General features: G+C 43.4%; 1 protein-coding gene across 1 annotated transcript; it reads left to right on the top strand.

Annotated features, from left to right (window-relative positions):
* Positions 1–266: 266 nt before the first annotated feature.
* On the top strand, positions 267–6,342 carry LOC121860715. The gene is made up of 2 exons (XM_042358028.1): positions 267–380; positions 2,360–6,342. Exon 2 carries the CDS (start codon positions 3,158–3,160, stop codon positions 6,158–6,160), a length of 3,003 nt encoding a protein of 1,000 aa, XP_042213962.1. The 5' UTR covers positions 267–380; positions 2,360–3,157; the 3' UTR covers positions 6,161–6,342.
* The last annotated feature ends 11,506 nt before the right edge of the window (positions 6,343–17,848 follow it).

Below are 17,848 nucleotides of genomic sequence, written 5' to 3'. Positions count from 1 at the left end.
AGATATTTAAAGGAATGCTATGTTATTTTGTCTGTATCCGGTTTATATCATGGACGTTAACTCTCCACTGGCATTATCAAGGTCGTGTTCTACAAGTCAACACTACAACAACACAACACTAAATACGTACTGAAAATTTCTTATACAAAACATCAACAAAACAAGTTAACTGGACGAATATTTATCACCATCAAACACGTATGTAATGAGTTGTAACTTTGGTGTAATGATAAATAAATAATAACAAGGACAACTTGGCAACTACAGTGGCAATAATCCCTCTTACACGCGCACACACACACACTCTCACAGGACAAATCCGTTCAGGACTCCGACTCCCAAGTATTACCCATTGTTATAAATGTGCTTCAGGGTTCCAGGTACGTCCCAGTATTGTGTCAGGGGCCTCGAGTATGCCCCAGTGTTGTGTCAGGGGCCTCGAGTATGCCCCAGTGTTGTTTCAGGACACCAGTGTCATAACCGTGCGTCAGACTCACCAGTAAGGTGTCAAAAGGAGTGGTGTGTCATGACCACATACAGTAAGGTGATGACGGCTGTGTGGTATTTCCGAAGTGATTACTGAGGCGATCACACATTGCAGTAACTTTAAACATTTAAATCAACACTAGAGTGGCTTATAAACATTTAAATCAACACTAGAGTGGCTCATAAACATTTAAATCAACATTAAAATGGCTTATAAACATTTAAATCAACACTAGAGTGGCTTATAAACATTTAAATCAACACTAGAGTGGCTTATAAACATTTAAATCAACACTAGAGTGGCTTATAAACATTTAAATCAACATTAGAGTGGCTTATAAACATTTAAATCAACATTACAGTAACTTATGAACATTTAAATCAACATTAGAGTGGCTTATAAATATTTAAATCAACATTACAGTAACTTATCAACATTTAAATCAACATTACAGTAACTTATAAACATTTAAATCAACATTAGAGTGGCTTATAAACATTTAGATCAACATTACAGTAACTTATAAACATTTAAATCGACATTACAGTAACTTATAAACATTTAAATCAACATTAGAGTAACTTACAAACATTTAAATCAACATTACAGTAACTTATAAACATTTAAATCAACATTAGAGTGGCTTATAAACATTTAAATCAACATTACAGTAACTTATAAACATTTAAATCGACATTACAGTAACTTATAAACATTTAAATAAACATTAGAGTAACTTACAAACATTTAAATCAACATTACAGTAACTTATAAACATTTAAATCAACATTAGAGTGGCTTATAAACATTTAAATCAACATTACAGTAACTTATAAATATTTAAATCAACATTACTCTCACTAATAAACATTTTACCCAACATTGGAGTGACATGTGGATATTTTAATCATCAACCTGACTTATGTACGTGAATGTTTACGGACGAAGTAATCATATAAACATTATACACAGTAATGTTTATAGAGGAGGTGTCGTGGTTGTGTTTAGTTTACTGAGTGATGTTATGATGATTACTTTGTTGTTTACAAGGTACGATCAATTACACGACGGGGGTTTTACATGAACACACACACACACACACACACACACACACACACACACACACACACACACACACACACACACACACACACACACACACACATCCTTGACCACCGAAGGGTCAAGACGTACCTGGCGCTCCTCTCGGAGCAGCCAGGTCAACTGTTAAGTTGGCCCATACCAGCCCCCTCCCCTGAACCCTCCTCCCCACCGGAATATCAACAAGTTCTCGCCAGAAGTTACAATTTCATTTAGGAAAGGAATAGAACCAGTGTTAAACGAACCCAAGTTAACCTTCACACAGTGAGGACCCTCATAACACCATCTGTGAAGGAATTACTACACCACGTGAGGCCCCCTCATAACACCATCTGTGACTGAATTACTACACCACGTGGTCCCTCATAACACCATCTGCGAGGGAACCACTACATCACGTGAGGTCCCTCCTAACACCATCTGAGGGAACCACTACATCACGTGAGGTCCCTCCTAACACCATCTGGGAGGGAGTTACTACACTACGCATTTGCTGTTCAACACGTACAATCCTACATTAATCTGTATGTTCACTGTATGTTCCTTTACCTTTCTCTAATGAAGGCTTTTGTTAAACCACCAATGTATGTAATAAGTCATTTATGTCCAATGTATATTTTCAGCCTTCGGACTGCAAAACTTTTTCAATAAACCGTTAATTATTATTATTATTATTATTATTATTACACACTACTTCAGATAGCATCACACAGTCTCAATTTAAATATATCATGTACCTTTAACCACGTATAATGTTGCCTCATATTTCAGGAAACAACACTGTCAACACACGTGGCTTTGTTTACACCGCTGTCTCCTACCTGGGCCAACTCATGACGTCATATTTGGAATAGTGACGTCACAAGATGGCTGAAAGAATGACGTCACACTTACACTTGATAGTTTGATATTGAGAGTTTATATATGTCCACAAGTGAAGCTAAAAGTGCTAAAGTGACTTACAACACTTATGAGAGGAGAGGAAAACAATGATTTATATGTGCACAATAAATAAAAGTGAAAATAAGTGAAAAAATATAATGAATTCAATTTGTAAGTGTATTTGAGTTTCTTAAACACGCTGGTGAAGTGATAGTGAGTGACGGTGATATAAGTGAAGGCTATTAGTTTGTAAGTGTCTTGGAAACTTATAATTTATGTGGTTTAAGTGTCTCTTGGTTTAGGGAAATAACACGTATGTAACCACGAGTTGTGTCGTTGTTGATGTGACTTTGTTGTGGTTGGCGTGGCTGAAGAAAGGGAAGAAACTGCAAATTTGTCTTAATAAAAGATAAGATGTGATAAAGAATTTCTCAGAGACATAAAGTGACGCAAATAAAGTGTTAAGTCGCGTGTGACTGACAAATGTATAAATTACCGTAATGAAGATTATCAAATGGTCCTGGAGGTAGATGATTTACTTATGACAGTGTATAAAAACAATGCCCCTAAATAAGTGTTATGACGCTAGTAGTGGTGAGGTGATGCCTGTTGACTGGTGAGGTGATGCCTGTTGAGTGGTGAAGTGATGAATGTTGAGTGGTGAGGAATTTCTTGGGTAAACCTAATATGATGGAGGTGGCGAGGCGAGGGTGGTGGCTGCTGTCTGGCTCAGGGGTGTTGATGATGGTGACAGCTGCCTCCGTCAACCCTCACGCAGGATACAACACACAAGACATCAATTTTGGCCGCTTCTTCAAGGCGGCCACACAGACCAGTAAACGCCTGCTGAAGGAGGTGTTTCTGCTGATGATCAGCAGGTACCAGGTGAGGGCCGTGGACAAGTGGCCAACCACCGTAGCAGAATTCTGCGCCGATATTCTCTCCTGGTCCAAGAGCAAATATCGCAATGGCTTCAACGAGGAGGAGCGATCCGTGTTGGAGCAGCCGCTTGCCTCAGCTGACTACGATGTCTCCCTCCTGACCAAAATGATCCACAAGTTGCTGCCAGAGATGAACTTGCCGGAGTCCTTCTTGAGGGCCTTACGAGAACTCAAGAATGTCAGGAACAGAGTGTGTCACCAACACCAGCTGCTGGACGACGCCAACCTCAGAAGAAATTTTGATGACCTAAAAGTTATTTTCGACAATTTCCTGAGAGAAACAGGAGAGTTCTTCACAGCTGACGTGGCTGACCTGAAGAATATGATCCAACACGAAACTGACGAGATCTTATCTTCACCCTTGCCGGCAGATGCCTCCAAGTATTATTATTTCGTTGAAAAGTTTCGAGTTGAACTTGTGGGCAAGTTTATCACTTATGCTAGACCAGAGTTGATGAATGAATACTGCAAGTTGAAGACTCTCAACCCCTTCACGTGGCTGAGTGACGACCAGTTCCCGGACATGGTGGTGGGCAAAATCTTTACTCCTCTCGATATTGAGGATGATGGAAGGACTGTTGACATAGAATCACTTCTCTCGACAGAGTCACTCTGTCTAGAGACACAAGAGGAATCGGGTATACTCCCATCCGCCCTCCTTCTCTCGGGTATAGCTGGTTGTGGCAAAACATCGCTGTGTCGCTACTTGCTTCATGACTGGAGAGCCAGACCCGGTAAGATCGCTGCCCTCAGGTCCGTCGACGTCATTCTTCATATTGAGGTCAGGAATATAACAAGCAGCTCTCTGCTGTCACACTTACAGAACACTTTGTTGAGGGAAACTTGCAAGTTTTTTGAAGAAAATGACGTCATTAATATCTTGCAACAGATGAACGTGTTGTATATCATAGATGGAATGGATGAGGCGACGGCAGATGGCAAAAAACTGGTGAACGAGGTGCTGTCAGTTGTTGGTAACGCGAGAGTTATCATCACTACTCGTCCAGAGTTTACCCGTACCGTCATCCAGGCACTACGCAGGTACCGCCTCACCTTCATCAAACTCCGTATTCAAGGGTTTTCTGACCAAGGAATAGCAGAGTTTACCTCAAATGTGTTCGCGGCTCTTGTAAGTGACGAGGAGAAACGTCGCCAGCAAGAGTGTGAGTTTCTGAGGCTGTTGAAGACTACTGGCAGAGGCCTGGGCGACCACCTCAAGCTGCCCCTCACCTTGGCCATGGTCATCTGCCTCTGGAGGGACGACCAGTCCAGGCTGTCACACGTCACTTCTGCTACAAGTCTATATTCCGAGATATTCAGGATGTGCACCATGAAGATGATCTCGAGGCTAGACACAACCACGGGTCTTCATCCCCTGCAGATGGAGACCTTCACGGAGGAGTGGCTGCTGGCGCTGGGCAAAGAGGCGCTGGAGATGCTTGATGATAATGAGTTTGTTATTAGTGATGACAGACGTAATGTGTTAATGTCCCTGTGTGCAGCTAAACACATTGACAGTATTCAGGTCCTGTCTGCCTTCCTCATTTGTGAAGTGAGTGAGACCAGGAGAGGAATACACTACCAGTTCTCCTTCTTACACAAAAGCCAAATGGAATATCTTGCTGCCTTACACGTCACTCAAGAGTTATTGTCATTGGCACATTCTAGCCCACAGAGAATTGACATTATGATGCAGAAGACGAAAATATTCCCCGACACAGAGCTTTTGTTATCTGAGAGTAGATATAAGAGGAAGAACACACTTAAGTTCGTCTTAGGTCATCTTTGTAGGAAAAACGTCTCAGGTCCCATGTTTCATAAAGTAGTAGAGACATTAATAGACTTACACCCAAGTTGTCATGACCTACCATCTCTCTGGCAGACAGTACAGGAATCTAACCGTCATCCCGACGTGTGTGAGATGGTTGTTTCTCTAGGTGACAAGTACTACGTGTGGAGCCCAAAGAGTGCAGAGTTAACTGATCCTACGAACCCAACTTTTCAATTACTCAAACACACGAGATTCACGCCCACGGGAGCTGTGATCAGAGTTGTCGGCAGTGATCAAGAGGTAAACATCCTGGCAGAAAACGGTCGTGTAGAAAATAAAAGATATGAGAACTTGTCTCTCTTGATGAGCCTGCTCGCTCAGAGACCCTCCATGGGGGTGGTGGTGAGGGCAGACCAACACTTCTACTGCTGGGGAAGTCCTCACACCACCGACCACCTAATAACAACACTTCTGCCAAAAGGCAACTTGACAGCTGTCATGTGTCATCTGGGTGAGCGAGGGGCTGCTGCCCTGGCCGCCGTCAAGAAGATCGGGGAAGTGTGCATCAGGATCTCAGATGTGTCAGCGCTGCGTGCCCTGAGAGACTCGCTGTCCGCCATCACAGGAAAGTTAGAAGCCTTGACTCTTCGTCTGGATATACCGTGGACGGTGTCACCCTCGACACTGCCAACCTTTAAGAAGCCCCTCGACCTCACCATCGTCTTGAAGGACGTGGACGATGATCACGGTGTGTGGGCCGCTGAGGTCATAGCTCGACTCAGCTCCTTGTACACGGAGGTAGACCTCGTGGCCTCCAGCCTCACACCCTCTGGTGGAGAGACTTTCCTTAAGACTCTCAGGGAGAGGCAGGTGATGATCTCTGACAAGCTGACGATACGTTCCTTCCACAAACTGGAGGAGGGACAGTACCAGAAGATGGCCCAGATGGTCCAGTGTTCCTTATGTTGGTGGTACTGATGGTCCAGTGTTCCTTATGTTGGTGGTACTGATGGTCCAGTGTTTCTTGGTACTGATGGTCCAGTGTTCCTTGTTACTGATGGTCCAGTGTTCCTTGCTACTGATGGTCCAGTGTTCCCTGGTACTGATGGTCCAGTGTTCCTCGCTACTGATGGTCCAGTGTTCCTTATGTGGTGGGTACTGATGGTCCAGTGTTCTGCGTTGGGCTGATGGTCCAGTGTTCTGGTGTTGGTGGCACTGATGGTCCAGCGTTCCTTGCGCTGGTGGCAATTGATGGTCCAGTGTTCCTGGCGTTGGTGGTACTGATATTCAGTGTTCCCCATGCTGCGGTACTGATGGTCCGCGTTCCTTACTACTGATGGTCCAGCGTTCCACATTGATGGTCCAGCAGTCTTGTTACCGATGGTCCAGTGTTCCTTTGCCATTGATGGTCCAGTGTTTCTGGTACTGATGGTCCAGTGTTCCTTGTTACTGATGGTCCAGTGTTCCTTGCTACTGATGGTCCAGTGTTCCCTGGTACTGATGGTCCAGTGTTCCTCGCTACTGATGGTCCAGTGTTCCTTGTTACTAATTGTCCAATGTTCCGTGGCACTGATGGTCCAATGTTCCGTGGTGCTGATGGTTCAATGTTCCGTGGTGCTGATGGTTCAGTTTCTATGTATAGTGTTTGTTTACTGTCTATATACATACTAATTCATTGTAAACTTGATTGAAGAATATCTATCTATCTATCTATCTATCTATCTATCTATCTATCTATCTATCTATCTAAAGTCTGTCTGCCATCCACAATAAAACATGGATTAATTATCATTTTTTATCCTTAACCTAAGAAGATTAAAATGTAATTGAATTATGTAATGAATAATGAGGAAAAACATTATAATGAATGGGAGGAATTTATGCCATAGGAGAGAGAGAGAGAGAGAGAGAGAGAGAGAGAGAGAGCAAATCAATTGGTGGTATCATGGATTGTAGTAATGGAAATATGATATATTCAGGGAACACGGGCGATGAGACAGACAGACAGACAGATAGACAGACAGACAAAGAGACAGGCAGACAGAGAGAGAGAAAGGTTTAGTATTGACTAACATTGGCGGATGTTGCTTAGTATTCAGGATATCCGGCCTAGCACCTTCTCCACGCCAGTAACACTCACACCCTCACAGTAACACCCTCACAGTAACACCCACACCCACACAGTAACACCCTCACAGTAACACCCTCACAGTACTTACCCACACCCTCCACAGTAACACCCACCCTCACAGTAACACCCACGCCCTCACAGTAACACCCACCCTGCAGTAGCACCCACACCCTCACAGTAGCACCCACACCCCTCACAGTAACACCCACCCTCTGTGTACCCACACCCACATTAACACCCACACCCTCACAGTAACACCCTCACAGTAACACCCTCACAGTAACACCCACACCCTCACAGTAACACCCACACCCTCACAGTAACACCCACACCCTCACAGTAACACCCACACCCTCACAGTTACACTCACACAGTAACACTCACACAGTAACACTCCCTTTAGTAACACTCACACAGTAACACTCACACAGTTACACTCACACAGTAACACTCACACAGTAACACTCACACAGTAACACTCACACAGTAACCTCACAGTAACACTCACACAGTAACACTCACAGTAACACTCACACAGTAACACTCACACAGTAACACTCACACAGTAACACTCACACAGTAACACCCACACCCTCACAGTAACACCCTCACAGTAACACCCTCACAGTAACACCCCACACCTCACAGTAACACCCACACCCTCACAGTAACACCCACACCCTCACAGTAACACCCACACCCTCACAGTTACACTCACAGTAACACTCACACAGTAACACTCACACAGTAACACACTCACACAGTAACACTCACACAGTAACACTGCACAGTAACACTCACACAGTAACACTCACACAGTAACACTCACACAGTAACACTCACACAGTAACACTCACACAGTAACACTCACACAGTAACACTCACACAGTAACACTCACACAGTAACACTCACACAGTAACACTCACACAGTAACACTCACACAGTAACACTCACACAGTAACACTCACACAGTAACACTCACACAGTAACACTCACACAGTAACACTCACACAGTAACACTCACACAGTAACACTCCCACACACAGTAACACTCCACACACAGTAACACTCACACAGTAACACTCACACAGTAACGCTCACACAGTAACACTCACACAGTAACACTCACACAGTAACACTCACACAGTAACACTCACACAGTAACACTCACACAGTAACACTCACACAGTAACACTCACACAGTAACGCTCACACAGTAACACTCACACAGTAACACTCACACAGTAACACTCACACAGTAACACTCACACAGTAACATACTCAGTAACACTCACACAGTAACACTCACACAGTAACACTCCACACAGTAACACTCACAGTAACACTCACACAGTAACACTCACACAGTAACACTCACACAGTAACACTCACACAGTAACACTCACACAGTAACACTCACACAGTAACACTCACACAGTAACGCTCACACAGTAACACTCACACAGTAACACTCACACAGTAACACTCACAGTAACACCTCACACAACACTCACACAGTAACACTCACACAGTAACACTCACACAGTAACGCTCACACAGTAACACTCACACAGTAACACTCACACAGTAACACTCACACAGTAACACTCACACAGTAACACTCACACAGTAACACTCACACAGTAACACTCACACGGTAACACTCACACAGTAACACTCACACAGTAACGCTCACACAGTAACACTCACACAGTAACACTCACACAGTAACACTCACACAGTAACACTCACACAGTAACACTCACACAGTAACACTCACACAGTAACACTCACACAGTAACACTCACACAGTAACACTCACACAGTAACACTCACACAGTAACACTCACACAGTAACACTCACACAGTAACACTCACACAGTAACACTCACACAGTAACACTCACACAGTAACACTCACACAGTAACACTCACACAGTAACACTCACACAGTAACACTCACACAGTAACACTCACACAGTAACACTCACACAGTAACACTCACACAGTAACACTCACACAGTAACACTCACACAGTAACACTCACACAGTAACACTCACACAGTAACACTCACACAGTAACACTCACACAGTAACACTCACACAGTAACACTCACACAGTAACACTCACACAGTAACACTCACACAGTAACACTCACACAGTAACGCTCACACAGTAACACTCACACAGTAACACTCACACAGTAACACTCACACAGTAACACTCACACAGTAACGCTCACACAGTAACGCTCACACAGTAACACTCACACAGTAACACTCACACAGTAACACTCACACAGTAACACTCACACAGTAACGCTCACACAGTAACGCTCACACAGTAACGCTCACACAGTAACACTCACACAGTAACGCTCACACTGGTCACCTCACAAAATTGTAACATAATCTGATTCCAACTTCATGAGGTGATTGGCTGGGATAAGTGTGATGTCAGCAGTAGGCGTGGCCAGACTTTCACCAGAAAAAAAAAGAGATTATCTGATTTTAATTTCCTGAAGTGATTGATTAGAGTAATTATGACGTCACCAGGGGGCGTGGCCAATCTATCACAATAGTGGCTACAGAAAAAAACAGATCAAAGGAGTTGATTGGTTACTTGTGGAGGGACGTCAGAAGGGGTCCTGGTCAGGCCATCTCAACAGTATCTAAAAGAAACATGTAAAAGATAATTTTATTTTAACCTCACGAGCTGATTGGCTAGTGAAGTTATGACGTCAAGAGTGGGTGTGGCCAGACCATCACAATAGAAAACCGAAAGATATAATCTAATTCACTCCTCGTAAACTGATTGGCTAGGGGCTGGTGTGACGTCAGAATTGGGCGGGGCAAGACTTTAACAATACCAACCTGAGAGAAATAATAAAAAATACTCAACAGTAATCTAATTTCAACCTTGTAAACGGATTGGTTAATATATGTATGACGTCAGGAGTGGGCGTGACCAGAGACCCGGCCGGCCAGCCGTACATCAGGCCAGTTGACACGTAGTTCCGCTGACCAGAATATATGGAGTGAAGTAGCGGTGATTACAATGGTGTGTGTCGCCAAGGAACTAACAACCTGACATAGTTATAGTTTATGACGAGGGTGGAACTACGGCCCGTGGTTGGCTATGTGACGAGAGCTGAACTACGGCCTGTGTTTGTATATTTATGACGAGGACTAAACTACGAACTTTGTGTGACGAGAGCTGAACTGTGGTTGGTTGTGTGATTAACTACCACAGACTATGAACTAAGACCACAGGGTAATGACAACAGACTCGGATTAAACAGACCAAAAACACCGATAGTAACAGAACGCAACTCATCTGGTCTGTGGTGTAGATTATATCTATATGTTACACTATGTTACACTATACTACACTATACTACACTATGTTACACTATACTACACTATGTTACACTATGTTACACTATACTACACTATGTTACACTATACTACACTATGTTACACTATGTTACACTATACTACACTATGTTACGCTATGTTACACTATACTACACAATGTTACACAATGCCAAACCATATTACACTATGTTACACTATGTTACACTATACTACACTATGTTACACTATGTTACACTATACTACACTATGTTACACTATGCCAAACCATATTACACTATGCTACACTATGCGACACTATGTAACACTATGCTGGCCATAAACTATCAAGAACCTCACCTAACCTAACGTCAGACAACTTTAATAAACTGTAGTACATTATAAAGGTTTTATTTATTTATTTATTTTTTTTATACAGTACAGTGTGTGTATAACTCAGATGAGAAGTTATTCAGTAACTTCTTATATAATCATAACTTGTTGTGTTTACGTCCACAAGTTAATTTTCTAACTTAATCAAATTTAATTAAATGACTCAGGTAATTAACTATATGCTCGGTTCACCGCCAAACTCTAACCTAACCTAACCTAATCTAACCTAACTTAACTTAACCCTCCTCTCAATGTAGCATAAAGGTGTTTAATCAAGTGAAATAAGCTAGGGAGGCTAATTTTCAGGTGCTCTCCTTGCTATGCCTTACCTGTCTGTACACATACACTATAACACAGTATACAGTCATCCCTCCCATCAGAGAAGGACAGAAATCATGATAAATAATTTTCTTGGACACGGTAATCAATTTTTAGCCTGTGGGGAAGATAATGCTATGCTGTTTGTTTAAAGATGAGGAATCATGTTATTTAAACCCTTTCACTTCTCACCTTTTCCTCTGTTACCTTTACTTCCCTCACCTCTCCTCTGTCTTTCTTCCCTCACTTTCTTTTAACCCCCTCCTTCCCTCCCTCTCCTCTCACCGCCTCACCTACCCTTACTTTCTCCCGTAATCTATCCCCTCTCAACTCCCCTCCTTTTCTTCCCTCACTTACCCTTACCCTCCCCACAACCTTACCTCTCCTAATCTCCCCTCTCTCCCTCTCTCTCGTCACCCCCACATCTCCTTCCTTCCCCTCACCCACCCCTCACCCTCCCCTCCACTCTCCCCTCACCTCCCCCCCTCCCCCTCCCTCGTCGCCGCCAGGAGAGACACAGAGACGCGACAATAAAGTTGGCTCAGGGAAGACCATTGTCGGCTGTTAGTACTCGGGGCACGACCTCTTCCAAGACGGCCTCTGTCACCAGCTTCGCCAACACCTCCTAAATTTGGCCAGAGACATCCAAGGCAGCAGTGAGAGAGAGAGGGGGGGGGGAAGGCTGGCAGACAGACATACATGCATGCTTTGACAGATAGACTATATCGTCTAAATCTATCGAGAACCATCCAAAGACGACAAACTGTTAGCCTGGGTAGTACTGGTTCGTGAGAGAGAAGAGAGAGAGTGAGAGAGAGAAGAAGACAGAAAGAGAAAAAATGAAAGAGAGAGAGAAGAGAAAAGAGGACACAGAGAGAGAGAGAGAGAGAGAGAGAGAGAGAGAGAGAGAGAGAGATAAACATGCACTTCCAGGAGATCTCTGTCACAAGGTCGAGAGATCACCTTCCTACATTTGGTCCAGACTCAACATACAGCTTGTCCAGGCGGTGCTGTCCAGTGACAGTGAGAGACACTTCATAACTCTCTCTCTCTCTCTCTCTCTCTCTCTCTCTCTCTCTCTCTCTCTCACTGGACTTCAGGGCCACCTCTAAAATTTGTCAAAATTGTTCAGTTAAAATACAGGTCAAGCAATGTTGGTTCATGGCAGAGAGAGAAAATGAGAGACAGGCAGACAGACAGACAGACAGACAAGTAGGCAGAGAAAGAGAGTAATTCAGAGAGAGACAGACTGAGAGAGAGAGACAAGATAGACAGAAAGAGAGAAACTCCTCACAATATTCTGTCATGGCGTTCTGGCAACACCTAAATTTCAGCCAACGATGTTCACTGTCGCGGTTTAACCCACGACAGACACAGATGGCACGAGACCGAACGACAGACAGACAGACAGACAGACAGACACCTCAAGGTTGTCTCTGTTATAGGACCACTGGAAAAGCTCCTAAATTTGGGAGGAAAGGCGGCCAGGACTCGACAGATGACAAGGTTGGGAAATGCCAGTCCTTGCTGAGAGAGAGAGAGAGAGAGACTTACCAATGTATTGTGGATGTCGACAAAGTATATGCAGTACAATAACTTATTATTATTATTATTATTATTATTATTATTATTATTATTATTATTATTATTATTACAGGAGTTGCTTGTATAAACAGTTTATCTTTATTTTTGTCAACATATACAGCACAGTACACAGAGAAATGATGTTCAAAACTCGTGGCAACCAACTAACACGTATTACCACAGTGTGTATGTGTGTTAGTGTGTCATCTGACGGTAACTCCCAGTTAAGGAGCACTACCATTCCCTGCTCGACCGAAACACCGATGGGGATGTCCTGACTACCCAGCAGGTCCCTCAGCATCCAGAGCTGACCCACCTCACCTCCATCCTGGATGAGGTAGCTACTACCATCAAGCAGATGAAAAATATTAAAGCCACAGTGTCCTATGGAATCCCAGCCGAAGTGTATAAAGCAGGAGGACCTCTGCTCACCAGTCGTCTCCATTCTTTCCTGGGGAATATATGAGAAGTGGAGGAAATCCCCCAAGCTCTTAAAAACGCCCCCATCGTCAATATTTATAAGAACAAGGGAGACCGGTCAGACTGTGGCAAAGACCGCAGGATCTCGCTGCTGTCCGTAGCTGGCAAGATTATCACCCGAGTCCTCCTAAACAGACTTCTTCCTGAGGCGGAAAAACTTCCTTCCAGAATCTCAATGTGGTTTTAGACCACCACGTGGCACCACTGACATGGTCTTTGCTGCCCGCCAGATACAGGAAAAGTGAAGAGAACAGCGTCGTGACTTGTACATGGCTTTCATCGACCTTACCAAGGCCTTCGACTCGGCCAACAGGGAAGCCCTGATTTTGCTGCCCACCAGAATTTATCGTCACTGTGAGGCAACTCCACGGTGGCATGAACGGCAGGGTCCTGTACAGTGGCACCCAGTCCAAACTTGGGTAAAACAAGGATCTGTACAGGGCACCAATTCTCTTTTCCATTTTCTTGACTGCCTTCCTCACTCGTGCCAAATCCAATTTAGCCGGCGGGGTGGAACCAGTACCGGGTGAAGGGTCTTTTCAACATAACACGACTCCAGGCAGGAACAAAGGTGTTGGTCACTTCCATCACTGAACTTCAACATGCAGACGAAGTCATACTCGTCGCTCACACTGAACGCAACTTACAGGAGATCCTGAACACCTATGCAGATGCTTATGCACACTTCGGTCTTGAGGTGAATGTACATAAGAATCAGATTCTCTTTCAGCCTGCCCCTGGTTCAGCCACACCTCCACCATCCATCCAGCTTAACGGTACTGCCCTCTCTAATGTTACTCACTTTCAGTACCTTAGCTCCCACCTCTCCACCACCGCGGACATCAATGAAGAGATTCAACATCGGATCAGATGTGCGTTTCAAGCCTTTGGCAGAATCCATACCCGTGTCTTTTGCTGTAGGGAGCTGAAATTATCTACAAAGTTGCACGTATATCGAGCAGTGGTCCTCCCCACCCTGCTATATGGCAGCAAGTCATACAGGAGGCACCTCAGGGCACTTGAAAACTTTCACCAACTTAGTCTACGTTCCATCCTCAGAGTTTAACTGGAAAGACAAGAGAACAAATTCCAGTATTCTCTGTTACACCAATTGTAGAGTTGGAGCATCGAGGCTACTATTATCCATGACCAACTACGTTTGACTGGTCATTTTACCTGCATGGACGACAGTAGACTGCCAAATCAGCTACTTTACAGTCACTTAACGAATAGTAAACGTAACGCTGGCGGCCAACGGAAAAGGTATAAGGATAGTCTTAAGACAAACCTGAAAAAGTGCCAAATCGACCCCCTCACCTGGGAGACGATCACTCTACACCGTAACGCTTGGAAGAGCACCACACGAGAAGTTGTCAATACTTTCGAGTTAGCCCGACTGCATACCGAGGCAGACAAGCGCCAGCAACATCTGTGGACGGACCCGTATTGGCCTCTCGAGTCACCTCAGAGCTCACAACGAAGGTGATAACTTTAATAACTTATATAATTGTATCATAGCTGGATTATCGTTATACTCGATTCCAAGTGATCGCAAAGTAGTAATAGCAGTGGTGTTTGTATGTGTGTCGTTGTATATGTGTTCGCAATTATATTTTACAACGAAAGAATACAGTAGTAGGATTTATTTTATGTACAGTATATATGTAAAAGGGAATCTGTGGACGAAGGGATACCAATTAATAGCTGCAGCCGTCAACTAACCTCACCTATCCATTAACCATGTTACGTTAGGTTAAATGACGGTCGTGGATATTAAAAAAAAGCCCTGGACATTTCAGGGATTACGGAAAATCTTTTGGTATAGGGATCTATATATTTTGGGATGCGTTAAAAGTTTAAATTGTGATGGATCGTTACAGTATATATATATATATATATATATATATATATATATATATATATATATATATATATATATATATATATATATATATATATATATATATACCAGGCAGATTATGATGAACCCTATCTAACAGGTATGTATGACAGGTGTGTAGGTAAGGGTACATCATCACCCTCCAGGCCTCCAGTCAGGTGTGTAAGATATAGGTGTGTCACTTATACACAACTACCTCAGGTGTTGCACTGAAACCAGTAAGTTAGTCAGGTAGCCGTTGAGTTAGAGAGCGACTGAGTTAGTGTTTGTGAGTCAGTGAGTGAGTCAGTGAGACACACAGTCATACACAGCTTCTGCCTCAGCTTAACTAAACAACAATTACATGAAACGATTTTCTAACATATAGTAATGCCATATTTTCTCTCAGTGTTGCCAACCAGGCGAACGTTCTTAGGTACAACTGTAATGAAATGTCCGGGTTGGCGACAATGTTAACCCAATCTGGGCTTCAGTTCACATCAGAAGAAGTAGCGAAATTTCGCAGTACTGTTTGAATCGCCCGCGGGCCTGCTTAGATTATGTTGCCAAGTAGGCATTTTTTTTTCACAGGTACACACATACGAGCCTTCCAGTCTAGTCTTCCTTTTCAGTAGTTTATCTGCCTTTGTGATGTAGAGATCTCGTCCTTCAACTTCTCTCTCTTCACTACGTGTTTCTGCCTCCCTCAACCCCCCAGACCAAGTGTAGTGAGGATCTTGACCATCACCAGACTCGTGGTCAATTATTAGAGGCAGTAATAACATTATAAAACAAGTGTCGTGTACCAGTGTTGTTTCCGGCCAACCTCACCCGACTCCTCCTCCTCCTGGCCCCTGTGATGCCAACCTGAGGTAAGGACCTGTGTTTAGTGACTGTTTATATCATCTCGATAAAACCACACATTGGTTTGTAAGATTAGAGTTATTTTAGTTATTTTGGTTTTGTTTTTAAAATTTTCCTGAACATACCAGCGTGGGGATGGGAGTGGGGGGGGGGGGTTACCTATCGTAGTCTGGTGCCTGGGGTTGCTGCCGCCGCGAGCACAACGAAACAAAAGAATAATCTAACAATTCCAATTTCCAAATTCTTTTCTTTCGTCTTTTTTTAATTGATACGAACAAAAATTTAAAAAAAAGTAAAATATTTTCGGCTAGCAAATGTTTAATACGTTGTCAGATTCACAACAAGGTCAGTAACACCACACAAATTATTTATTACCATTTCCATATTATTTCGTTGTAATAATACTCGCTAAAACGTCTACGAACTAACTAAATCGTATAAAGTTTAGAGTAAAGCGTTTGGGAGGTTGTATCAGTAGTGTTTTTTATCAACGTTTGGGCGATGGTCGTGTTGTATGTATCCCGACTTTGAGGGAGGCAGGAACATGAAGCCCCAGATATTGGCAGTTACAGGGATGGCAAGTTGAGGCGGGCCAGGCATTTTGTCAGGGATTAACTAAACTGTTGTGAAAAAGGTTTTAGCCAGAAACTGTAGTGCAGTGTTGGCATTGGTGGTGGCAGTAGAGGTGGTCTGAAGGATTGTTGGCAAGAGTGGTGGCAGTAGAGGTGGTCTGAAGGATTGTTGGCAAGAGTGGTGGCAGTGGAGGTGGTCTGAAGGTTTGTTGGCAAGAGTGGTGGCAGTAGAGGTGGTTTGAAGGATTGTTGGCAAGAGTGGTGGCAGTGGAGGTGGTCTGAAGGATTTAATGTTGGTAGTGATGGTCTGAAACCTTCACTTCATTGTCTTCATTCAATAACTTTATTCACTTCACCTGCTTCATTCACTAAACTGACTATTCACTTCATTGACTTCATTCACTTCACCGGCTTCATTCACTTCACTGACTTCATCAACTTTGCTCAACCATGACTGTGTGTATGGGCAGTGAAAGACTCGGTGTACACAAACAGGCCAAGTGTCCAATGTGAGTGTACAGTAGTTTGACAGAGATAAACAAGGGGAGATAGAGAGAATCAGGGGAGAGATAGGGAGAGGAAGAGAACCAGAGAGAGAGAAAATGGGAAAGAAAAGGAAGTAGACGAAAGGAGAGATGAAGTTGTGTTGATTAAAAATGGTGAGAGACAATGAGATAGTTTGATAGAGAGACACAAACATATACAGAACGTTCACCAGCTATAAACCAAGTAACGTTCACCAGCTATAAACCAAGTAACGTTCACCAGCTGTAAACCAAGTAACGTTCACCAGCTATAAACCAAGTAATGTTCACCAGCTATAAACCAAGTAACGTTCACCAGCTATAAACCAAGTAACGTTCACCAGCTGTAAACCAAGCAACGTTCACCAGCTATAAACCAAGTAACGTTCACCAGCTGTAAACCAAGCAACGTTCACCAGCTATAAACCAAGTAACGTTCAGCAAAAACATACCACAAAAAATCGTGAAACTAGCGCTGGGATTCTTAGACAAACTTCCTACCGCCAATTTTTTATTTCCAGTCAGAGGAATATTTCTGTACTCCGTTATGCATAGAAAAAAAATTAT

The sequence above is a fragment of the Homarus americanus genome, unplaced genomic scaffold, assembly GCF_018991925.1.
Source record: "Homarus americanus isolate GMGI-L3 unplaced genomic scaffold, GMGI_Hamer_2.0 scaffold23617, whole genome shotgun sequence".
NCBI lineage: Eukaryota > Metazoa > Arthropoda > Malacostraca > Decapoda > Nephropidae > Homarus > Homarus americanus.
The sequence above is the reverse complement of the archived record's forward strand: the minus strand, read 5'-3'. Positions and strand labels throughout refer to the sequence as shown.

Coding starts and splice junctions, on each gene's coding strand:
- LOC121860715 (XM_042358028.1), top strand. CDS start 3,158: ATGATGGAGGTGGCGAGGCGAGGGTGGTGGCTGCTGTCTGGCTCAGGG.